Raw genomic sequence first — 25222 nt, forward strand, 5'->3', positions numbered from 1 at the left:
GCTTTGTGCAAGGCCTTTTAGAGGACTTGAGCTATTGCAAGACCTTCATTCGTCCATATACTCGTAAGTTCCATCTCTAATATATTCATTTATGTAAATTTATTCAAATTTGAAATGTTAATTAATTTTTTCCCAGCCCCCAACAGTGTCAGAGAGATGATGTGGTCCTCCTGCAATAAAGTTTGGACACCCTTCCCTTATACGAGTAGTATGGGACTAAGCAACGAGGGCAGATGGGTTAGTGTTTAGGGCAGTATGTTCTTTCTACATAGTCATTTCTCCTAGATTGGGGTTTCTCAAACTGGGTCATGACCCACTTGATGGGTCACAACCTGATTGTTAGTGGGTAGTGAGCCTGAAACTGACAAGATGATAGCTGAGGAGGAAAATGCATGGAGCCCTATGGAAAGTGAAACTGAGCCACATCGTGTGTTCAGTCATGAGCAGGTGAATGTGCCTTGGTCCATTTCAAAGGGCAGGCTGAGAGGAATCCAATGCCACCAGAATGGTTCCAATCCGAAGATCGCAGCCCCCAAGAAAAACCCAAAAAGGAAGTCCCTCCCTCCATTCTGACAAATGTATTGAACCCTATGGAAAGCAAAACAGCTATACAGTCATGTTTACTCATGAGTAAGCAACCATGGGGAATATAAGGCCACCAGAATGGTCTCGATCTGATCAAAGTGGAGCTCCACAAATGCTCCAGAAGACAGCTTCCCCCCCCCCATCAAAAAGGCTAAAAATAGGCTTGCACTAATAAGGTGATTTTTTTTTTCTTTTTTAGACTTGTAAAGCTAGGTGTGTTCTAGGAGTTTCTCATTTTAAATAGTGGGTTCTGGTACTAATAGGTTTGTTGCCTTTTCCATACTTCTCTCCCCCCTCCATCACTCTGGGGTTTTAATGCTGTTTAGCGGGAAGCTTTGAATCTCAATCTAGCCCCCCCCCCCCCAAAAAAAAAATTTGGATTTAAAACTGATTTCATTCCAAAGCACACTGAACTGGTTTAAATATAATAACTTAAACAGAACTGAGCACTGGATAGGGCTGGAAATCTTACTGGTTTTGGGGGTAGGTTGGGGTTGAGGCTATTGCAGGCAGGCTACAGAGAGGCAGGCTTCCATTCACTTGGTGGAACAGGGCTAGCTTCCCCATCTCATCTCCCTTTATTTAATTATTTGTTTCACTTTAATTAATTATAATTATTTATTTTAATTTGCTTGATGATGTCACTTCTGGCCATAACATCACTTCTGGTAGGTTCCGGAAAGATTCTCATTTTAAAAAGTGGGTCGCATGCTAAAATGTTTGGGAACCACTGTCCTAGATTAAACCAAGAGTATTTGTCCCAACTGAGGCTATCTGTTAACCATCCTCCTTTTCCTCCCTTAACCCCACAAATGTAACCCAAGCCAGACTAAGTTCACCAGATTTCATCCAGGCATCTTGTCCCCCAAATTAGTTTTTCTCAAACTATGGGTCAGGACCCACTAGGTGGGTCACAAGCCAATTTCAGGTGGGTCCCCATTCATTTCAATATTTTATTTTTCATATATTAGAATTGATGCTACCATGGTATGTGACTGCATTTGGGGAAATGTTACAGATCTGTACTTTTAATAAGCTGCTATGTATATTCTTTTAACAATGTTAGTAAATGGGACTTACTCCTGGGTCAATGTGGGTAGGATTGCAGCCCAGGATTGTTAAAAATGTTCCTGCTTGCTGATGTCACTTTTGGTCATGACATCACTTCCGGTGGGCTCTGACAGATTCTCATTCTAAAAAGTGGGTCCTGGTGTTAAATGTATGAGAACCACTGCTCCAGAGTATAGCAATCACAGCAGATGCTCGCCTATAAGTTGATCTCACAGATGAGCCAAGGACAGGTTTTGAGCCAAAAATCATAATTTTCTATTATAAGAAAATATTCTTGGATAAGTCGGGGGTTAAACGTAGAGGGGCGTCTGGCAATAGTTTTGTCCGATTTTACCCGAGGCCAGATCCTGAAAAATAACTTATCAGTAATTGTTACCTAAGAACTGTACAGTCTCTAATTTATTAAAAACATAGTAAAAGGTTGTAAGATCCATTTTTATTCTTTAACTTTTAAATTCTGGTCTTCACTACCTTTTGTAAACATTATCAAAGTAAGTGCACTGTAAACAACATACCAGTAAAACAGTGGTTTCCAACATGTGGTACTTGTACCCCCAGGGGCACTCAACAGGACCTTTAGGGGTACTTGAAAAAGAATGGAATAATGGCAGGGGGCATAGCTAGTTGACTGTGAAAGCCCCACCAATAGCTAGTTTTTGGTCATCAATTCATATATGAACCAGAGACTGAAAACCAGCACAGTAAAAATATAATGGAAAGTGATCAGTCACCAGTTCTGCTGCAAAACAGTGCAGAGGCATAGCCTTCTGTTCTTCAAACAGACAAAAAGAGAAAATACTTGTATTCATGAATACATGAAGTATGAGTTTTGATATGGAGGAGATGAGGGCTCATATTATTTATTACAAACATTTTGCTAATATGAAGGGTACAATTTATGGAAATAGGCTGCCAAGGGATATGCAAGTGAAAAAGGTTGGGAACCACTGCAGAAGAACCATGAATCAAATCCATGGTACTATCACTGAGGGCTTCCTTATGCTCAGGAGGAAATGGGTTGTTACTCCGACTGCGAAAATCTGCAGCTCATGTGCCCTTCAGACCATCCAACTCTTTTTTTATTTTATTTTTTTTGCCATCCCTGTTTTAAAATGAAAAACTAAGGCAAAGCAGCAAGGCTTTAGGTAGGCCCACTATATCCAGAATAATCACAGAGCAGAATGTTTCTTTGAAAAAGATTTTATGAAGTGGAAGTAGATAAGCAGAAGTGTTTAGAAAACCGAACTGCAGTAGAAGAAACTACAGGGCTATCTTGTCTAGCCCCTGCTTTATTGAACAGTCCCTTCTCATTTCCCATCTCTGGTTAAGTGAGGCTACTTGATGCACATAGCATTGCACGACTGCAATGTGACAAACTTCAGTCAACTTATAAGAGTTACAGCACAATTCTGTCTTGTGCTGGAACAGGCACCTCAGGAGATGGCATAAGTCCGAGGAGAGCGAAGCGGCTTGTAGCCATTCTGCACTGCTTGGGGAACGGGGTTGGGATCTGACATAGCTGCCAGGTCCCAGCACCACCTCCCACTCCTCACCTGCCCGCCCCCTGGACCACCCTCCACCCGCCCTGCCCCAGAATGCCTCTGTCTTATCCCCACCCTCCCCAGACCCTTGCGTCAGCTGAGCTCAGCCAGTGCATCCCTCCCTGTCTGAGTCAGCGTGGAGGCTGTTGCGGGCCAGCACACGTTCCAGCGCCAGCTCAACCGGCTCTCGAGGAGGCGCAAATGTACTTTATGGCCTTCTTGGGCTGGTGCAAGGTGCACTCAGGATTGCACCCTTATTGACTTATGGCCTCAGTCTTACAGAGTATTTATGTCAAAGCCTTTCATTGGAAACCCAGAGCACTGGTGCTCTGTGCCAGGCTTTTGAAGTCTCTGCACAAATCAGTGCTCAGATTATAAGGGGAGTGTAGGGGCAGGGATGGCGCCAGCCTAAGACTTCCTGTCACCTGAGGCAGTGTGCCAAATGCTATCCTCCTCTTACAAGATGATGTTCCACTCTCCAAGGTTCTAGCTCAGCACTCTTGTCCTCTCCACTTTTCCTCTTCCTCTCTGTCCCTCTCTCGCTTTTCCAATTCAAAGAGGGGAGGGGGGAGAGAGAGAAAGAGCATTTTCATCCATGCCATGGAGTCTAGGTGTGTGTTTCCTGTCTCTTCAATGGATTGCGACATCATTGGGGGCAATGTTGGTGATCTGGTTTGAGAAAGGAATCATCATGTTCAGTTACTGTCCATTTTCTAAAGTATCTGAAATTGGAGACTGGCACTTTTAAAATTAAAAAAGTGGTTACCCTCTCTATGTGTTGCTGTTAAAACTGAGCTGCCTTGACCAATCACTTGGAAAATTTGTGCACTTGGGATATCCCTCCTAAGGGACAACACAAAGTGCTTTTTAAATGGTTTCTCTGCTCCCCATTAAGGTGCATTATGTTTAACCTGTTGCTCTCTAGAGTCCCCTGTGAATAATATGGAAAGCAGGGAGAGTCCAGCTGATCATCTTGTCCGGGTCAGTGTGATTCAAAGTCATTCTCAAGGAGGCACTCGATTTCGCTCTTCCCTTTCTCCCTCCCTGTGACGCTTGCACTTGCACCAGCTCCCCTCCTCCCTGTGTTCTTTCTTTCTTTTGCATGAATGGCAAAAGGAGGAGTTTATTTTAGAGGTCAAACATATATAAGTGGAAATCACAGGTGCATGGTTGTCTTGTGGGCTGTACAGCCCAGGTGTACAGCCATGTGCTAAGCTATATGCATAGGGAAACCAAAGTGCAGATTTTCCAAAGTGCTCTTTCAATCATATTCGCACTAGGCCTTTCCACAGGCTTTAATGCAGGAGCATGAGAAAGAAACATTCTTTCAAATCAGGAGCGGCATGGTACTGTATACAGGAGAAAGTCAGTACGACATGACTTCAGCCCCACAAAGGCTGTGCTCACCCATGCTTGCTCCTTGGTGTTTCTCAGCCTTTGTGCCCCAGTGTACCACTTCTCATGGTCTTTCTTATCTTAAGTACCACCAATCAACTCAAGGTGCTGCCCCTTCCAGTCCCATCATGTGGAAGCTTCGAGGGAAGGCGGGAAACTTTCATGCTCTTACCAGCCAGCAGCTCATCAGCTGAATGTCTGCAGCGCGGCCAGCAGTCAGCTGGTGAATGGGAGCCTGCCTGAGCCTGCCTGAGATTCTTCCATGAAAATTGGCTCAGGTAGCGGAGGCTGACAGCATCTAAACAGAAGCTCAGGACAGCAGCTCAGGTACCCCTGGTTGTACATGTACCACTTGTTGAGAAACGCTGCTGGTCAAATGTGATCCAGCCATTTGCTGTGGGCCCTGCAACTGTGGTGCACTTCATGTACTTGTGCGATGTCACATCCTGTCTGCTAATAACCCCTGTCTGGCCTGGCTGGTACTGGTGTGATTGCAAAGCTCCCTATTCCACTGTTTGTCAGCTCCGTATGCAGATAGCCCAACAAGATGGCATGTTTTTACTGCAGTCTGGGCCTGTGTGAAAAACGTATGTAACCAGTTCACAATGGATGAAATGCAGCAGAAGGCAATTTGAATGTAAAAATAAAAACATACTAGAGGCCTGGTGATTGTGAGAATCGGTCCTCTTTCATCATCAATGGGCATATGAAACAAATGAGCAATTTGCTGCTGTTTGAACTGGATGTGGGCCTTGCTCCTTGAATATTATTATTATTAACAGTATTTATATACTGCTTTTCAACAAAAAGTTCACAAAGCGGTTTACGGAGAAAAATCAAATAACTAATGGCTCCCTGTCCCAAAAGGGCTCACAATCCAAAAAGATGCCAAAGAACACCAGCAGACAGCCACTAGAAAAGACACTGCTGGGGTGAGGTGGGCCAGTTACTCTCCCCCTGCTAAAAAGAGGAGCACCCACTTGAAAAAGTTTCTCTTACCCAGTTAGCAGGGGTTAAATATTTAGATTTAGCAAAAAATCTCCTTTGATTTAAATTGGATGGAGGAGGAAGGAATGGGAGAGGCGAGAGTCAGGTGAGTCAAAAGAGATACTCCAGCAGCCCAATGCAATGCTGGGCTTATACTGATGGATTTTGGAATCCTTCAGTGTAAGTCCTACTCCAACAGTATGAAAGTCACGCTGCCACTGTGCATTTTGATGCTGCAAGCGCAAATAGCCAGAGGCCCTGCATACACAGCAGTGATGCCCAGATGCCCCACCAGAGCAAGGAAGGTGGCAGTGGAGGCGGTTTGGGGTAGGGAGGGGCCTGAACCAGGAGCAGGAGAGGGGAATCAGTGAGGTAATCAGTGAGGTGAGGATCTCAGTGGCCGCAGTGCATGCCAAGATCCTATCCCCCTTTTTGTGTCCCAACATGTCCCCTGAGGCTTTTTGGATTTACACCAGCTAAGCAGCTGGGATAGGTCCAAGGACACCCATTCAGGGCCACACAGCTAATGGGGATGTAAGTGAAAATTATTTTTACTTCCCTCTCCTGGGCTGTCTGGTTGCTCCCCCTCCCAGCATTCAGCATGCACTCGGTGCCACTGCATTGCAGGGGATAGGATTGTGCTGTAGGCGAGGTAAGCTCAGACGTTTCTGCCAAGTGTGGTACAACCAGAGCAGGAGAAATTGGCACAGAGAAGCAGGGAGAGGCATGGAGAGAAGGCTGCAGTGAAGTGATGGCACTGCAGAACCAGAGGTTTATGCCAATAAAAGCCAAACCTTTGGAAGCCCATGGGGCAGATCAGGCCATGATGTCCCTGTGGACACTGTGCACCCCATGCACCCGACATGGGTGACAGCTCATTAGCGGGTGGATTGCTCCCCTGCCAGCCATTTTCTTTCACATCCCCACAATGGCTTTTTTGTTCCTTTTGCTGAAAGCAGATTAGGCTCTGTGGATAGAGAAAGGGCCCTTTCTCCACACAGATGCCTATTGTGCTGGAAGATTAATGTGTCAGTGCTGTTGTGGCTGCTAACCTGTTAACGCCAATGGGGAAGATCAGGGGCTTAAAAGGTGGGTTGGGGGAGCCTGTCATAGCCCAGATATTGGATGGGGGTGGGGTGGGAAGATTAGATCAGTAGAGCCTCTGGGACCCTCAGCCTACTCCATCCTAGCTGCCTGACAAGCTGCTTCTTGTCAAAGGACCACAGCAAGTTCTTTACCAACTTCTAGTCTGTGGTTGTGAATGCTGGTTGGGAGGAACTGTGACTTCCTATTGGAGAAGATGTTGGACTGTGATGCTTCTTGGCTAAGTGCTATTGGCATGCAGTCTGATTCTGTTTTGGATTTTGTGTGTGTCTGCCAGCACACCTGTTTATTTGAAGAAAACTTCAGTATTGAGCAATGAGCAACTTGAATTCTGCATACCTTTTGATAATATTTGAGAGACGGTGTCCTTAAAACAGCCTTTCCAACACCATCTTGCAATTTGGAGACATCTGCCAGGCACAGATACTGGACTTGCCCCAGTGCTCTTGTGAAGACACAATTGTGATCATGCTCCCCTCAGAAGCCCGCTGGGTGGCGTGCAAGAAAGCAACAACGGGACTCACCCTGCTCCAAGACACTTGCTGTCTGAAGAACTAAAAGTGTGTGAAGGACATGGAGGCCTAGAGAGGGGCCTTGACTTGGCCAAGGTCACACAAAGGTCATCTGTGGAGCCCAGACTTGGAACATGAGTCTCTTGTCAGCCATACTCTTGGTGTGGGAGATTTGCATTCATTGTTTAAGTACAAGATAATTTTACTCCATAAATGCTATTTAGTTAACCTCCTGAAGTTTGAATGATTTCTGAGTGAATAACCACCTCTTTCCTTTTCACTATGAATTTGGTAGTCAAGCAGCAGTACGTGGCCACTATATCTGTCTATGACATGAATGTTAACAGAGACATTTGTAAGCATCTCTTAGAATGCCCATGCCCAAATTAACAGTCTCCTGTTGGGTGTTTTATTTTTTTAGTGTTTGTGAGTCTCTTTCTATTCATGTACCTAAGGTGATCTTTAGCCATAAAAAAAAAAAAATTACAAAAGCATAAAACAATCAGTCTTTGTTTGTATTGGAGCTTTGCTGTACTTGGTTGATTCCAGCTGAATCCTTCTGACTCGGCTTTGAGAACATGGATGGAGTTGTGTGACGTGTGACCTTCCCTGTGGTTGTGATTCTCAGTTTGTTTCTTTCTTCCTTTTCCTCTCCAGACCTACGAACGCGCCACGGACTGCGTACCTATGAGCTGGAGCGCTCCTGCTGCTATGACACCCTGCTGCTGGATGAAGAGAGAGGGCGTCTTTTTGTGGGTGGGAAAAACTTTCTGGCCTCCCTAAGCTTAGACAACATCAGCAAGCAGGACAAAAAGGTAACATGCCTCTGTGCTGCCTGGGACTTACCATCAGGATTAGGGTGTTGTGTACCCATTCTCTCTCAGTGCTGGGCTATGTTGTTGCCCAGAGTGTATGTTGGCTTCTTTTTCCATGGAGGAGTGTCAGGAAGAAGGCGTCCTGCTTGTCATGACAACATCCCCTGCATTCCAGACTTCTCCGTGAAATCTTCTTTAATCAACTTGCCTGTCTAATGAAGTACAACAGAGGCCACTGACGCCCTCGCTGCTGGGCTATGGATAGTAGTTGCATTCTAAGCCTTGCAGGAGAAATGCTTCAGGAGCACAATAGCACTGCCTTCAATCCCCTGCCCCCTGCAGTTTGCGTTTCTTGGCTTGTATAGCTGGAAGATGGTAGTGCATGACTCTCTGCTTAGAAGACCTGCTGGCTGTTTTTCCCACAAGTCCTGTTCCTGTGAATTGGCATTGGTTTTTTGCAATATAAACAGAGCTTTGCATCAGAGTCTTGGAAATGACATCTGGTTCATGGGCAAATCATCTTCAGGTTGCCCCCCTTTCTACAGCAAATACCATTTGCCCATTTCCTATTTGCAGGTTTGACAAACAGCTGGTAGCATGCACCTCAATTGGAGTGCTGGTATAAGCACTGAAAGGTTGCTGCTTCGCCATCAAGGAATGAGGAAACAAGTTGCCTTGCGGGCTCTCCAGATTGAATTTTAAGGTGTTGCATCAAGCAGTGCCTTCAGCTAACCTTGCTAGAAGCAGGGACTAGGTTAGTGATGCCTACAGATCAATTTGCTAAAGCAAATCCATTAGGATGATTTCAGGCATCTAAAGCATTCTCTGACTTAGAGCCCAGTCCTGTCTAAACCCCCACCCCCTTCCGTTGCAGCTGCACCACCAGAGCATATGTTACATCCTGAGGGGGGCATCCTGGAGGTCACCTCTGGGTGAGTGAACATTTGTTCCCTTTCCCTGGAGTAAATTTCTTCTGCCCATATGGGTCTAGACTCACACCAGAGATTTTGCTGGCACAAGTCCAGGTGGACCTGGAAAGGCCAATCAGGTCTGGGAAGGGCGATAGGATATTGGCAGCACAGCTGTTATCGATAGTGCCACCTTCCCAGCCTCAATCTGCTCCCCCTCTCCCCCTCATTCCTTCTGCCTGCCCCCCCACTCTCCTGTACTGACCTTCCAGCGCTGTGACCCCTCTGCAGACAGCTACCACATAGTTGTGGTCACTCAGCTCTTGCAGCAGTGGTCCAGCTGCGCTGAATAGTGCCTTGTTATTTACAATTGCTGTAAAGCATGCTGTGCCACTGGAATGCGAGTTCTGGTGGTGCAGCATGCCCATAGGATTGGGCTATTAGGTTGCAGTCTGTGTCACAATGCCATGGTGTATTGCGGTGCGCTCACAGGGGCACTGCAGGATGTCACCCATGGTCCCTCCTACCTGTTCTCCCAGGTGCCACCATCTTGGATTTTGCAAGATCTCATGAAATTTGGACACCGCCATTTTGGATTGCGTGAAATCTCACAGGATTTGGGCACCACCATCTTGGATCTCAAGAGATTTCTTGAGATCCAAGATGGTGGTACCGAGCTGAGCCAGAATGAAGAGGCTGTGGGGATGCTGTGACCCCTGTAAATTTGGGAACCATTGCTATACACACTTTTCTGGAAGTAAATTTCACTGCATTCAGTGAGATTTACTTCTAAGTAGACATGCAAAGGCTTTTGCTGCTAGTCCTGTTTTTGGGATATTGATTTTTTGGTCCTGTTTAGCATCGGTTTAGGGCAGGGGTGTCCAAACTTTTTGGCGGGAGCGCCACATCATCTCTCTGACACTGTGTCAGGGGCCGGTAAAAAAAGAATTAATTTACATATCAAATTTGAATAAATTTACATAAATGAATAGATTAGAGATGGAACTTATGTGAATGAATGAAGGTCTTGCAATAGCTCCGGGCCTACAAAAGACCTTGCAAAAAGCAAGACTGACCTTTCCTTCACTGCTGCTGCAGTATCACAGACATGAAACAGCAAGCAGTGGAGGGAGCTCTCATCCCACAGCTCATGTGAGAGGTAGAACAGTTGCCCTCATGCTGAGAGCAACTGCGTCAGGCCAGCACGGGCTCCAGCAAGTCTCCAGAAGGCCAGAGGCTCATTGGAGACTGGGGGCTCCCTGTGGGCTGGATTGGGAGTCTCTGAGGGCCGCAAGTGGCGCCCGGGCCGGTGTTTGGACACCCCTGGTCTAGGGTACATAGGGTTTGAGAGCTCTTGGTAATGTTCATTGACGTCAGGCGTAATACACACTGCAGCTGTTGTACAGTGTGCCACATCCCATGTTGGAAGAGACTCTGGGCTCGAGTAGCTGGGAGAGTGTGTATCCTGACTAGCAGATGTTGGGAACATTGCAAGCAAAGAACTTTCCTGCCAGTTCTTTATAGCACTTCACTAACCTCAAGTGTGATGAATGAGGGCACTAACAGATTTTTATTTTTATTTTTTGGTTAATGATTGTCCTTGTCTTTGCTTCCACAGATTTACTGGCCAGCCCCTGTAGAGTGGAGGGAAGAATGCAACTGGGCAGGCAAAGACATCAATGTAAGTGACCTGTTGGGACTGAGAGGGGAATCCAACCCCCCCCCCCCATGCCATACATTGGCAATGGCATAAAATAAGAGACGAGTAACTTCAGGAACTATGATGGAATTAGAGCAGTGTTTCTCAGACTTGATGATATTGTGACCCCTGAAAAATAATACATAAATTAATGCAAACCCCCCCCCCCCCTGTATTACAGTTAGCTATGACCCATACTTTGAGAACCTTTGGTGGAAGACAGTTGGCCATGTAGTCCAAAGTTGCCTACACTTACTGTCAGTGGCTTTCTGGGGTTTCAGGCAGGGGTTATTGCTAGCTCTACTTGCAGATTCCTGGGAGTGAACCTAGTTCTTCAGAGTTTTCAATCCCCTTCCCCAGGGTCACAACCCATGCTCTGAGAATCTCTGAATTAGTATGCTTCCAAAGAGAAGGGACCAATCAGCTCTCCACACAGCAACCCAGAGAGATTTCAGTGAGTTGGAATTATTGTACCTATGGTGTGTTGAGAAGGACAGATGGCTTGGGGGCCCCTGACTGCCCTCTGACCCTCTGTTGCTCCTAAGGATCTCAACTGTTTTCTCTGTACCTTGCAAATAGCACCATCATGTTCAAGCCCTGTAAGGCCCTGTGATGGTTGGGAGTCGTGTTGCTGTGGAAGGACCGGTTGGTGCACTTAGGGATTTCTGCTTAGCCGTGACCCACCCTGACCTTCCAGGAGATAAGAAGGTGGTTCCCACCCATTTGGCAGGAGCAGAGATGAACCAGAACACATTCAGATTTGCTCCTTGATAACTGTGGGCCAGCAGCTGGAAGGGTCTGGGGCACCTTGGCTATAACTCACACAGGGGGTCCAGGGGAGGGGACAGCACTGTGCAAAGCCTGGAAATAAGAGCTTTGTGAGCAATCTCAAGTCCCTTTCTTCCTTTGGAATGGCCTAACAAAAAGGGATGGAGGAGGGGAAGAATGTCCGATTTGAGCGTGTTTGGGGCAACCCAGGCTGAAAGGCACCAGAGGGGAAACACATCAGTGATCCATGTGAACTGTCTACTGGTCTCTGTCTAATGCTGCTCTAATTGATGGCTTGGGTTAAGCAAGGATTGCCCCTGTCCATCTAAAACTTGAGAGCGATGTTGGGTTTGGAGGCTGTAGGGGTGAGATCTTGGACACATTCAGATACCTTTAATAATTTGGAGGCTTGCTCCTGCTTTTTCACTATTCAGTACCTCACAGCCTAGAGTTCATGTGAACGCAAGCCACTCTGGCCCACACAACTGACAGAGTTGATCTGGGACAAATCACATGGGTGCTCAGGGAGAAAAAGCCTTTCTCCGGTGCAGTGCAGTTCACTTCCAGTCCAGTCCTGTGGGATGGGAAGTTGCCAGTCACACCTGTTCCTAGATGGGCTGTGGTGTTTTGTGTTCTGTGATTTGCCATTGGCACTGTGGCCAGGCACAGAGCCCATGAAAACATGTGACGTGATCATGATGACCTCCTTTCCATGGTTTAACTATTTGCCTGATGGCAAAAGCCAAGTAAGAGCAGAGCCCAGCAAGAGTGTTCTGAGGAGTCTTAATAGACGCACGAGTGTGCTCATGAATACATTGGAAGGGGCAGCACTGTCATTCTGAACAAGGCAAGGGAATTTCTTTTCCCTACATAGGGAGAAGTGAAATCTGGAGAGAAGAATCATTTGCCCAAGACCACAGTGGCCTTTCTGAAATGCAGTCAGAATCAGGAAGAGGTTGTGGGTAGGGGGGCTGAGAACCAAGTCACATCGCTCCTGTTTTAACCTGAAACTATTGTTATGGTCCCACTCTAGCCATAGGGCAGCAGAACAGGCTGACACTTACAGGGGCACCGGGGGATCCACTGGCAGAGCCAAGAATGGAGTGGAAGGCTCTGTATGGTGCAGAGACACTTCTCCTCTCCTGCTTTTGCTTTCAATTGTACACAGCATTTTGTGAGTTGCTAACAATGCTGAAAAATAGGAACTGAGAAACCAGTGCCTCCTTACTGTGCTGAGCAAAAGGGGGTGCCAGGCAGTTTGGGAATCAGTCTGTCAGAAAGATCAGACTGCTGGCTGAAGAGCTGCATTAGTGAGAAATGACTTTCTGGGATGGGTCCCTGTCTCCTTTGTCTTCTGCTGTCAACAGCTCTGGATACTCTGCCTGCTTTATCCATCAGGGCAAAAGGGCAAGAAAACAAAGAGCCCCAAGGTTGTTTGTCTTCCTGGGCTAGCTCAAGAGTGATGATAGGGATGTGTTCACTCCAGGACCTGTTTGCTCAAGACCTGCCCAGTTGTGAGTAGGTGGGAAGGTTTAGACCACAGTGACTGTGAGAGAGAGAGAGATCTTCCCCCTTTAAATCAGATGAACAGATCTGCTTTCACCCCAGTTTAAAGCAGCTGTATATTCCATGCTGGGCACAAATCCTACTGCTATCCTGAGATTGTGGAGTAAATAATGGAGACACCCCTTTGTTGTGCAAATGATGTGGAGGCAGAGTGATTATCTCCCAAGCAAAAATCCTAACATAGCTATAGTGGCGCAAACTAGCAAGTGGGAACACCAGCTCAGTAGGAACATGTGCGCCAGTAGCCTGCCTGACATGGGCTGTACAGAAAAGGGATTTTAATTTTAATGGGACTGGGAAGGGCTCCAGGCTCAGCTCAGCAGCCATCCTGATGCTTGAAGTTCATTTAAATTCAGTGATACAAATTGACGTCACAGTCTAGGTTAAGCATTGCCAGAGCAAAAGCTACCAGATCACATGCTCAGCTTTCCAGCTGAATGAGAAAGTCAGTCAAGAGGGGAAAGCAGAACTAGAGCATGGAAGTGTTTTCCTCTGGGGAGAGGACCAGGACTGGGAATACAGCAGGGATAAAGAGTTAAAGCCCACACTGCCTGCTACAGGATTGAGGCCCTACTTGGCTCTATAGTTTGGCTGTGGTGAAAGGAAGGAAGAAGGAATGTGGCCAAGCTGGGGTACTGGTAGATTTCTTCGTGGCCCAGGGAGCATTTTGCAGAGGCTCCAGCCATGTCCTTGATCTTGCCTTGGTTATACATTACCTGGGGAGTGAGTTAGTGCTACTAACTAATGATTTTTTCACAGTTGGTCTGTGGGTGTTTGAGTGCCTAGCCTAGGGTCTGCTTTTTGCTCCTCTCACCTGACTCAATTAATGTGGCGTGGCATGAGAAGCCCACTGTTCTTATATCTGTTCCATGACATGAGCAACATTTGCCATGCTGTCTCTCTCTAGGACTTGTCATCCTTGTGATGGATGGCCTGAGGAATACAGTTCAGCAGAAGCTCAGTGGAGCATATCCAATCTCCTAAGAGAGAGCCAGCAACACCAGAACATCTGGCCTGTACCTGATCAGTACATCGGTCCATTAGTGTTGTATATGGCTCATTTCCTTTTCCCATTAGCTATGCCACTGGACAGCCTTGTGGGGTGAGGGAGGCCAAACCCTTCCTGTATATGGAACATTGTTCCCTCATCTTGGGTTTCAGTTTTCCTTGACCTGAATCAGAATGCTGGCTATCGGGTGTCAGAGTCGACTGCCACTTGAATGGTTTTTCCAGCTGGAAAGGTGCTAACTACACAGCAGGCCCAGTTGCAAAGTGATACACTCTCAGCTTTTATGAGTGTGCCTGCAGGTGACCGGATTTCTATAGGAGAGAAATGGCTGATCCTTGCCAGATCAGGAGCCACCCCCCTCAAGGAGCCACCTTGACGATATGTAGATATATTATACCCAGCTGAAGATATATGGCTCAGAACAAAGCAATGTCCAAGCTGGGTTTTGTTGCATCCATCCATCCATACATGTGCAGTGGGAAAACAGCTAGTGTGGGATGGTTTGAGACCCTTTCTCCATGTTCCTTCCTCTGGAAGCTAATTCTCTTTACAAAAATCAGTCACTAAGCCTTGCTTCTATGCCTTTTCTTGAAATCTCCAGTTTGCTTCTCAGCTAATTTCCTCTGATAAGTAATTTAGTTTCTTCTAGCACTTAATATAGTAAAGCAATTAAAGCTATGTCTGGGTAACACGTATGTCCAGACCTCTATTTTTCTCACCTGATCAGTCACTTATAATAGCCACTAGAAATCTTCCCATGATTAGTCTGGACTAATGATTTACATTCCCCTGGGGGCTGGGGATAAGAATAGGCCCTCAGTTTGGCTGTACTTGTCCTAAGAGGCGACTAAACAGCCATCAGGTAGATGGGACTCATAAGCCTGGGAAGGCAGCTCATCTGAGAGAAGGAAAACTCTCCCTCCACTGCCTTGTGGCTACATCCAGTTATGGAAAAGGCTTCAGGAGTCAACCTCGAGGCAAAATCCGGAGCCAGAGTCCCTGAGGCAGTTCATGGCTGAACACAGTCACGTTCTGGCAACTCCTGTGACGCCGCTGGAACCAACCATATTGGCCTCTGCCTTTCCATTGGAAGAGCCACTAGAAATCTTCCCATGATTAGTCTGGACTAATGATTTACATTCCCCTGGGGGCTGGGGATAAGAATAGGCCCTCAGTTTGGCTGTACTTGTCCTAAGAGGCGACTAAACAGCCATCAGGTAGATGGGACTCATAAGCCTGGGAAGGCAGCTCATCTGAGAGAAGGAAAACTCTCCCTCCACTGCCTTGTGGCTACATCCAGTTATGGAAAAGGCTTCAGGAGTCAACCTCGAGGCAAAATCCGGAGCCAGAGTCCCTGAGGCAGTTCATGGCTGAACACAGTCACGTTCTGGCAACTCCTGTGACGCCGCTGGAACCAACCATATTGGCCTCTGCCTTTCCATTGGACCATTTCAGCGACATGGAGAGGGGGGATCTGCTGCATGGGTAACAGCCTGTCCTCCATACCTACTTTACCCAGGCTTTGCGCACTGGAGAGGACACTCTGTTCCAGAACCACTATTCAGAGCGCGATACCAGAGTCTTCCAAGACTGAAGACTTGGACCAAAACAAAGACCAAAGACCAAAACAAAAATGATTTACAGTGTCCCTCCTTCTGTTCCACCTCTCTAGCACTGACACCTTGCTAAGATTTTCTACATTTTTTGTTGTTGAAGAGGTTGTTTTTAATCTTCCAGGATCTTGTCTACTTAAAAGTCTCCCTCCCCATACTTGAGGGCATACTGCTTCCAAGTTATTGTTGGATATATATATATATATAAACAATGCAGCAATCATTCTAGGACAGTGATTCTCACCCTTTTTAGCCTAGGACCCACTTCTGAGAATGACAATCTGTCTTGGGCCCACCGGAAGTGATGTCAGCAACCTGGAAGTGATGTCATAGCCAGAAATGACATCATCAAACAGAAAGTAACATCACTGTGGTGTCAGAGCCGGGAGAGATGTCACCAAGCAAGACGTTCCTGCCTAGAAACTCAAACTGTAAATGACAAGAGACAGTATTCCAGCTCAGAAGCTTCTTCCAGTTCTCCCTGCCCTCGCTACCATTGCTACCAAGCAAAAAATAAAACGCCTGGAACAAAATATTTGTGTATTTATTTACTACTGTTTTTATTTGTCTTTATTTACAAAATCTCAAGCTACTTTTTGTATTGCGCTTGAAACTAACAAACATTGATGCGGCTATCGATACTGTGGTCAACACTAGCCAGAAACAAGTGCACCCTACTCATGCACCTCAATACAAGAAGTAGCTTGAGTTTTTGTAAATAAAGGAAATAGAAACAGTAGTATCCCCCTCAGAAGGAAGATAAGCAGGGACACTTCCCCTCATCTCCCCTAAGCCCAAGCACGTCTACTCAGAATTGACTCCCATTATTGGCAATGGGGCTTACTCCCAGGTAAGAGTAGACGGAATTGCAGCCTAAGAGAGAAGTAAGAAGAGGGCAAGCGTGCACATCAGAGAAGCAGCTGGGGGAGCAGCACTTTCCCTGGGTGCTCCCCTGTATATGCCAGGCTTGCCCTCCCCCCCCTTCCTGACTGCTCTCTTGGCAGCCAGACAACCAGGGATCCCTCCTCACCCCAGCAAAGATATAAAGAGAGGACACACTAGCCAGGGCAGGAAAGGATCGTGGCTTCCAGGTGATTTCAGAGAGGGAGAGCAGTTGTGATGCAGAGGACGAGAACGGCAGTGGGGTGGCGGCGGCGGTGATACTGCTTTCAAGACAGGCTCACAAGAGGGGAGATCACACTGGTCTGCCTCTGCTCACCCAAGCCCTGTGTTCAGGTCTCCGCCTACATGCTCCAGCCCAGTCCAGCTGTGGGGGGAGGGGGGAGCTGCTCTGTCTTGCAACCCCAAGGCAGCCCATCCCATAAAGGCAGCCATGCTGACAAGTTTGGTGGGGAGAAGCCTGGCTGGCTCGTCCATGTCTCTCCCACTCCTTCTTTGCCTGCAGTCCAAGCCTGCACTCCACGATTGGCCCCCCTGAGGGAAGCCTCCAAGTGCAGAGGGAGGTCCAACTGGAAGGCAGCAGCACGCTTTCTAGGGAAAAGCGGCACGCTGCTTTCTTTGCACATGTGCAAGCTGCTCTTAGTTATGTCTCAATGCCGGGAAGCTTAAAATGGCGATGCCCAGGCTTTGCCCACTTCCAAAATGGCGCTGCCTAAGTCTTTTGCCATCTTCCAAGAGGCTGTCGCCAGCTTCTTGCAACCCACCAGAAATCGGATTGCGATTGCGGGACCAAGTGGGTCCCTACCCACAGTTTGAGAACCACTGTTCTAGGGGGAAGAATTAAACAGCATAGTCTATATCCGCAGGCTAGAAAGTGTGTGTGTGTGTAGTAATGATGTGTGTAATGTCATTTGTGTAATGATGAGGGTCAAGTGGAAAGGAAAGAAAACGGAATGTGCGCAGGAGCTCAGGTGTAGTCACAGCCCACAGTAACTCTTAATGCATCTGTTCTGGTTTGATTGTTTGCAAATCATTGGAAATCTTTGTCCAAGGCTGAGGCAGTGATAAGGCTGCAGCTTGAACTCTTGATCCCACTGCAGCCCAATAAGCACTGCATTGACTCTGGGGTCCTTTCTTCCCTCTGCCTCTTCCTCCACCCCCATGTTTACTTGCTCCTTCTCCACCACTGGTGGCTGTTTGCCGAGGTCTTCTTGCAATTAACGGCCACGTGTGAAGTGGCTCTTTTGGAGTGATGCATTCAGCTCTCTTTATTTGCCTTGTCTTCCTCTGCAGGCTTGTTGTCAGCCTTTGAGAGGCTGAGAGGAGACAACTTGGTCTGTGATGCTCATGTCCTTCCTGGGATCTGTTAACCCGTCAAGGAACCTATTAGTGCTGAATTTCTTTCCCTTTCCTCACCCTGTCCTGTCACTCTCCCAGCTTTGAATTTACTGCCTGTTCATCAAGGAGGCATCAGTTTTGTTTGAAATATTCCAGGCTTGTGTTTTTTGTGTTTTTTTTTAAACAGCCCATTTAATGTGCTGTCCTGGCAAGAGTGATTCCTGGATAGGTAATTGTGCTCAGTGGTACGTCAAACAGATGTCCGGCTCCTGACAGGCTTTGGAGGGGAGGGGCTGCTGGGGCATTTGTTTTTCTGGAAAAAGAAGGCAGTGTGATGGCTGAACTGGGGCCTCCGTATCTGCCGGTGACTGGCACAAAATCACTCCCTGAAATCTTCCCTGATCCCCTTCAATTCTGCATCCAGCTTTCTGCTTCCTACAGTGCCCTCTGCTGGCAGAAACCGGTGGTGAAATGTGCAAGCATTCCAAACCAGCTGGGGCCATCACAGCACCACCATTCCTACCCAGTGAGAAAATGCAACCCAGTTCTGCTTGCAGTGAGAGGCTCCTACGTGCTCTGGCATTTCAGCAATGTCAGGGGAGGACGTCCAGAGGCAAGGAAAGCATCAACCCAACAAATGCCAACGCCAGAGGCCAACCAGCTCGTGTGCTTCATTTCATGTACAATGACATGCTGCACCTTGCTCTGGCCTCTGTTTCTTCATTCCCAGTTTTGTTTGTCTGCCCCCCACCCACAAGATGTTCTTTCTGGCAGTATAGGAGACACATCTGTAATAAGAATTTGACTGTGAAGTTGGAGCCTCTGGATGGAATGTAAGAGATAGGGATGTGGAAAGCATCTTTAATTCAAGCTGCCTTTTTTTTTATGGCTGGTCGAGTGGTTAAGAACATAAGAAGAGCCCCGCTGGATCAGGCCATAGGCCCATCTAGTCTAGCTTCCTGTATCTCACAGCAGCTCACCAGATGACTCAGGGAGCACACACAAGACCACAAGATCTTGCATCTTGCTACCTCCTCCCTGCATCTAGCATTCTATTTACGCTCACACCCCCCAGCAAAGATACCAGATTGCACTTGGGTTTAACTTGTGCTACTTTATTAACACAGTGACCAATTTTTAATGCATGAAACCTACTGAATGTACCTTCCCTCTCTTACCAGTCTGGGGTAGGCGAAGAAAACTGCCATCCATGGCCACTTTGGATGATAGAAAAAAATTCCTACCCAGCCCTCATAATGAGTGATCAGCTAATCTCAGACTGTGCATACCCATCATGGCTTGTAACTTGTGATGGAGTTTTCTTCCAGAAATCTGTCCAATACTGTTTTAAAGGCATCCAGGCCAGATGCCATCACCACATCTGTGGCAAGGAGTTCCACATACTAATTACACGCCTGTTCTAACTCTCCCGACACTCAATTTTAGTGGATGTCCCCTGGTACAGGTGTTGTGTGTGAGAGAAAAGAACATTCCTCTATTCACTCTGTTCTTATTTTGCAGGCCGAGTGCATGAACTTTGTCAAGATCTTACACCTCTACAACCGCACGCACCTGTACACCTGTGGCACAGGGGCCTTTCACCCCATCTGTGGCTTTGTGGAGGTTGGGCAGCGTGTGGAGGTGAGTCCTGGACCAAGCAAGGTTCATCAGGTACAGAAATGGCTGGAGGGTGGCTGAGTCTTGCAGGGAGAGATGGCTGGGGCCAGAGATAGGGTAGGAGAATATGATGGGCCTCAGGGCTTTCCTGCCCAGTCCTGCTTTCTGACATGCTTCTCTCCCCAACCCCCCTTCTCCCACCCCAGGACTCTGTTTTTAAGCTAGACCTCAAAAGATTGGAGGACGGCAAAGGCAGGAGCCCCTATGACCCACGTCACACAGCTGCCTCTGTGCTTGTAGGTAAGAGAATGCGCCTGAAAACAAATAACAATTGTGAGGTTCTTTAGGATGCTGCCATAACACAACTCACCTCTTTTTGTCTCTTACACGCACACATGCATCCACCCTCGTCATGCAGACTTCTGGTGCCTTCTATTGAATAGGAAACACAGTCCTTCCTTAGCCAGTATCACAGTGTCCAGATCCAGGCAGGCCAGGAAGGGTCTTCCACTCTCTAGTTCTTGTCTTAGACAAGAGCTTGGGAGTCATTGCACATGGGAAGCAGAGACTTCCTTCCATCTGATGTGGGAACAACTTGCATGTGCACTGAGGATACACTTGCTAGTGTGGCACCTCTCCTACTGACTCCAAGGGGCCCTTTAATACAGCTCCACAGGTGGTAGCTGCTCCTGCACTGACTGGCCATTTATATGTAACAACTTGGAGGCTTGCTGTGTTTGCAGGGAGAGGGGGATCTGTGAGGAAAATGAACTTGCCCACAGGCCGAAGAAAGAGTCTGGAATGCAGCCCAGCAGCACCCCATGTGGTCAACCTGGGTATAGTTTTGGCCTTGGAAAGGTAGGAAGCCCTCTTACCTTTTATTCCTTTCATGTCTGCTAGGTGAAGAGCTCTATTCTGGTGTGGCGACTGACCTAATGGGCCGCGACTTCACAATCTTCCGCAGTCTGGGCTCAAGACCTTCTGTTCGTACAGAGCAGCATGATTCCCGGTGGCTCAACGGTCAGTGGTGGTGGAGGAGCCACACCCTAGAGTGGGCACGTGGGGGACGAGGAATGGCAAGAGGGACTCCAAAGACCAATGGTTTTCTTACACCCAACTTGTTGTCCTTTTTTTCCCCCTGATGAATTACTGACTCTCAGGACTATTATTATTAAGAATACATATACCTTTTTTCAACAAGAGTAATTCACAAAGTGGTTTAAAAATAAGCAGTAAAATAAACCAATGAATGGTTCCCTGTCCCCAAAGGGCTGACAACCTAAATTGAAGTGACACCAGCAACAGCCACCAGAAAAGATGCCTTGCTGGCATAAAGAGGCTGTTGCTCTCCCCCTGCTAAAAGGTGCCTCTTCACCCAGTTAGCAAAGGTGCGATTGGGAAGCAACAGTTTGTTCCCTTCCTCCTACCCCAACAAAGTAGCAAAACAAGGTGAATTCTTCTTTCCAAACAATGAGATGAGTTTAGTGTTTTTCAATCTCTAGATAATTTCTTTTTAATCTCTATAGTTTTTCTTTTAAGTGCCAAGGAAATCCGTTAAGGGTTTTGGTTTCTTAGCAACTTGTCCTGCTGCGGAATCCAGTTACTTGCTAGCCGCTCAGTGACTGGTGAATGTCTACTGCCACCTCATGGTCAAAGTCTGATTGGCAGCTTCAGGAGCTGTCCCAGAGCATGACAACAGCTAACACAGGGTGTTATACTGCTTTCTCCATACTGGCACTGGGTCTAAGGTGGTAGAGAAACCAGGTTCTAAGAAGCAGGTAGATGGGGCAGAGTTTGCCCACCCATTGTTCTGCCTCACTGTAGCAGGAACTTCCAATCCTCAGTTCCCATCTCCTTGCCCAGCAATGACATTCTCCCATCTGTCTCACTAAAGAGCCCAAGTTCGTTGATGTCTTCTGGATCCCAGAGAGCGAGAACCCCGATGATGACAAAATCTTCTTCTTCTTTCGGGAGACAGCAGTGGAGGGGGCGCAGGGACTGGGCAAACACTCCTTCGCCCGCATTGGCCAGATCTGCCGGGTGAGAACTCTTGCCTTCTTCAGAACTGAGACTGGCCCAGACACCTGGGGATGGGCAGACTGTCAGACAAGCAGGTTAGAGCATATGGCTGGGAGCCAGCATGTGCTTTGGCTAGGGAATGTGCATGGTCCTACTTGTGCTGGTGCATGGTATTTATCTCAGACGGCTGAAACACATGGTAGCTGTTCTGCATCAGTGCCCAGTGAAAACGCTGAAGGATCTCAAGAAGCACCAGAGGAAAAGGAACCCCTGGCCAGCTTATTAAAAAATCTTTGCGTCTCTCTGCAGAATGACTTGGGTGGACAGAGGAGCCTGGTGAATAAATGGACAACGTTTCTGAAGGCTCGGCTGGTGTGCTCAGTGCCGGGCAGTGATGGGAGCGACACCCACTTTGACCAGCTGCGTGAGTGACTCTGGCTGACTGAGAGCTGGGCTGATCCTCAGTGAGGCAAATAGCTGCGGAGCTACCTAAGGTTGTCACAGAGCCAAATGATGGGGTGGGCTAGTGGGCCTCTCCTCAGTAGACCCATCTCTTGCATTTCCAGGATCCCCTTGAAATGGTATCTTCCTTCTCCATCTGGAGAAACAGCTTATTTTCTTTCTTATTTTCTTTGTGTGGGTGTGTATGTGTGTAATATTTTAAAAGGCACATGGGTCTTACTCTGTCCAATAATGACAAGGATACATGAAAAATTCTTTCTGCATAAATCGTTAGATCTTGAAATATTGTACTAAAACCCAATGTCCTTTGACAAGTGTCATTTTTGCTTGTCTCAGGATAGCTTATTTTCCTTGACAGCCAAATCCCATAGTCTTCAGTAACCAAGTTTTAACACTTATTTTTGACTTCTGCCAGAGTTTTTTTGCAACTTTGTTATTTAAAAATATTTTGGAGTTGTTGCTTCATAGCTGTGGTATGAGCAATATAGAGCGGGAAGAGGGTTGATGGATCTGTGTCTTGTTGAGTCACAGAGTTGGAGAGAGGCCACTCTGGAGCAAGCTCACCCTTTCTTCCAAATTGGAAAAAGGCTGGCATGTGCATGGTGGAGTCCTGCAGGTAGATGACTCCTTCCCTCCTTCTTCTTGCTCTCATCAGGTGATGTCTTCTTGCTGCCAACCAGGGACAGGCGTAATCCACTGCTCTATGCTGTTTTTACCACCTCCAGGTAAGGATAATAGTCTCCCAGTGAGTAACTTCCTTCATTTCCATCCCAGGTTGTCTTTTCCACAAGGTGACGGAGGTCTGGGCTGACCCTCTAGCACAGCAATTTTCAATCTTTTTCATCTCACACACACTGAGAAGGCTCTAAAATTGTCAAGGCACAGCATCAGTTTTTTTGAGAATTGGCAAGTCACACCGCACTGCTGGCAGAAGGCTCATATCCCCCAATGGCCCTATTAATAAATGACCCTCCCCCAAACTCCCGCGGCACACCTGTGGACCATTCACAACACAGTGTGCCCCAGTGCACTGGTTGAAAATTGCTGCTCTAGCAAATGACCTTCCTGGTTTGACAGGGTGGGAAGGACCACAAATTTTGTGACTACTCCTGTATTTCCTGCAATGTCTTTCATCAACCTTTCCCCAGCCTAATGCTTTTCTTTGATCTGCTCCCATAGCACCATTTTCAAAGGTTCGGCTGTCTGTGTGTACCACATGAATGACATCCGTCGAGCCTTCTTGGGGCCTTTTGCACACAAGGAGGGGCCCAACTATCAATGGGTGTCGTACCAAGGCCGGGTCCCTTACCCCCGCCCAGGAATGGTATGTGTCTGGGGACTAGGCTGAACTGTGGAGCTGGGGAAAAATGATAGCAGGAGAGGGTTTCTGGGCCAGAATGCTAGTGTTCAGTTGCATCAAACTTATGACCCAATCTAATAGGGAACTTACAGCAGTGCAAACATTGTGCCACAATTGCGCTCTGTAGAGCCACTGGCAGAAACAGCCTGAGGCTTCATGTGCACGCCATAACTTCCCAAATACTCTACCAGTGCAGATAAGACAGTGGAGGGGGTGGTTTATGGGCAGATCAGGGCAGGGAGTGGGACAAACTGGGGAGGGCAGTTTGAGGACAGGAGGGGAGTATCTTGGCAGCAGTTGTACATGCCAAATCCTATCCCTGCCTGGATCCACCCCCTACTCAGAATTACCCCAACAAAATAGTTGGCATAGGACCAAGGAGACCCATTGATGACTAGATTGATGACAACCCCCCCCCTTTTTTTTTTTGCTTACCTCTCACATGCCATCTGGTTGGCCAAGCATAGCATTTAGCATGCACTCGGTGCTGCATCCTGTGGTCTGGGAGGGGGTAGCATTGGGCTGTTCAAGTTGTTGAAGGTCAAAATAGAGGAACATCAGGAGAGCTGCTTATGAGGTTTGGGGCTAAGTGGTGGAATGTCTGTGGTTGCAAAAGAAGAGCAGAGAGGTCTGTGTCTGAGTGCATGCATGGGTGCAAGGGGGGCCGTAACTGGGTGTATGTAGACTCAGTGTGGTTGTTTTTTTACATGCCTGGGCATTCTGTCCTCATTCACCTCCCTTCCTTCCACTCCTCACAGTGTCCCAGTAAAACCTTTGGTACATTTAGTTCCACCAAGGATTTCCCTGATGATGTGATTCAGTTCGCCCGCAACCATCCCTTAATGTACAACTCAGTGTTGCCACATGACCAGCGACCCATCTTCCTGCAAACCAACGTGGACTACACTTTCACCCTCATTGCAGTGGACCGGGTGGCTGCTGCTGATGGCCACTATGATGTCCTCTTCATTGGCACAGGTGTGTCTGCTCTCCTACCCTTTCCCCCAATGGGAAAGCCTACACATGTTTAGCCAAGTCCACCCCTGCTCCATAAAACTATACAGCAGGATGTCAAGGTCAAACATACGTGCCTTTCTCATATGGCCCTTGAAAACATCTCTGAGGAATGCTTAGTTCATCCTTTGCAGAGCACTAGGTGTGGCCTATTTCTGGCCATTTCTGAGAGATGAACTCCTTGAACTGAAGGTATTTAGAGAGTGATGCCAAGCCTGCCAAGTGTCTTTGGTTGACCCACAGTGTATTATACTGCATCATTTTGTCTGCTCTTTGCCATTTTAGGTGATATCATTGTTTTGAATGTATGAAGTTGTCTTATCTGAGTTAAACCATTGGTCCATCCAGCCCAGTTTTTGCCTGCCTGAGAGACTGACAATGACTCTCCCAGGTTTCAGGCAGAGGTTTTTCCCTGCCTTCCTTGAAGATGCCTGGGATAGAATTTGGTCAGTTCTGCATGTAGGACATGTTCTCTGCCACACAAATGTGCCCCTCTCCTCCTTGCCTGTTTATAATGATGCCCTCTTCATTTTATTGATGGATCTCCCACATCATGGCTAGTTGTGCCCTAAGTGCAGGGATGGGAAAACTTTCAACTTTAGGGGTCCTGGGCCTTTAACAATTATATGGAAGAGGGAGTTTCAGCAGGTGCAGCTTGTCATCTCACAGATGATAAGCTGTACCTGCTGAAATTCTACACAATTGTTAAAGGTCCAGGATCCCTAAAGTGTATCGTGTCAAGCAATATAGATGCTTTTTACAAGAGGCCATATCCAGTTACCTTTGGCTGCAGCATGGGCCGCCTTCACCCTTGCAGCTGGTGGATTTGAGACTCCCATTTAGCACAAAAGCTGCATTCTACTGAATTAGATCATTGGTCCACTGAGCTCAGTATCGTCAGCATTGACTGGTGGTAGCTCTGCAGGGTTTCAGAGAGGA

The 25222-nt window shown here is 47.3% G+C and overlaps 1 protein-coding gene across 2 annotated transcripts in view; it reads left to right on the top strand.

Annotated features, from left to right (window-relative positions):
• The window catches only part of SEMA3B (semaphorin 3B), a 71239-nt gene that overhangs the window by 39157 nt on the left and 6860 nt on the right, over positions 1 to 25222 (top strand). For both annotated transcript variants that reach the window (XM_066616489.1, XM_066616490.1), the window contains exons 3-12: positions 7853 to 8010; positions 10537 to 10599; positions 19333 to 19452; positions 19635 to 19728; positions 20329 to 20448; positions 21323 to 21468; positions 21757 to 21871; positions 22565 to 22634; positions 23089 to 23233; positions 24028 to 24247. In XM_066616489.1, coding sequence (XP_066472586.1) covers positions 7853 to 8010; positions 10537 to 10599; positions 19333 to 19452; positions 19635 to 19728; positions 20329 to 20448; positions 21323 to 21468; positions 21757 to 21871; positions 22565 to 22634; positions 23089 to 23233; positions 24028 to 24247 — 1251 coding nt within the window. The remainder of the gene's footprint in view (positions 1 to 7852; positions 8011 to 10536; positions 10600 to 19332; positions 19453 to 19634; positions 19729 to 20328; positions 20449 to 21322; positions 21469 to 21756; positions 21872 to 22564; positions 22635 to 23088; positions 23234 to 24027; positions 24248 to 25222) is intronic.

The sequence above is a fragment of the Tiliqua scincoides genome, chromosome 2, assembly GCF_035046505.1.
Source record: "Tiliqua scincoides isolate rTilSci1 chromosome 2, rTilSci1.hap2, whole genome shotgun sequence".
Classification (NCBI taxonomy): Eukaryota; Metazoa; Chordata; class Lepidosauria; order Squamata; family Scincidae; genus Tiliqua; species Tiliqua scincoides.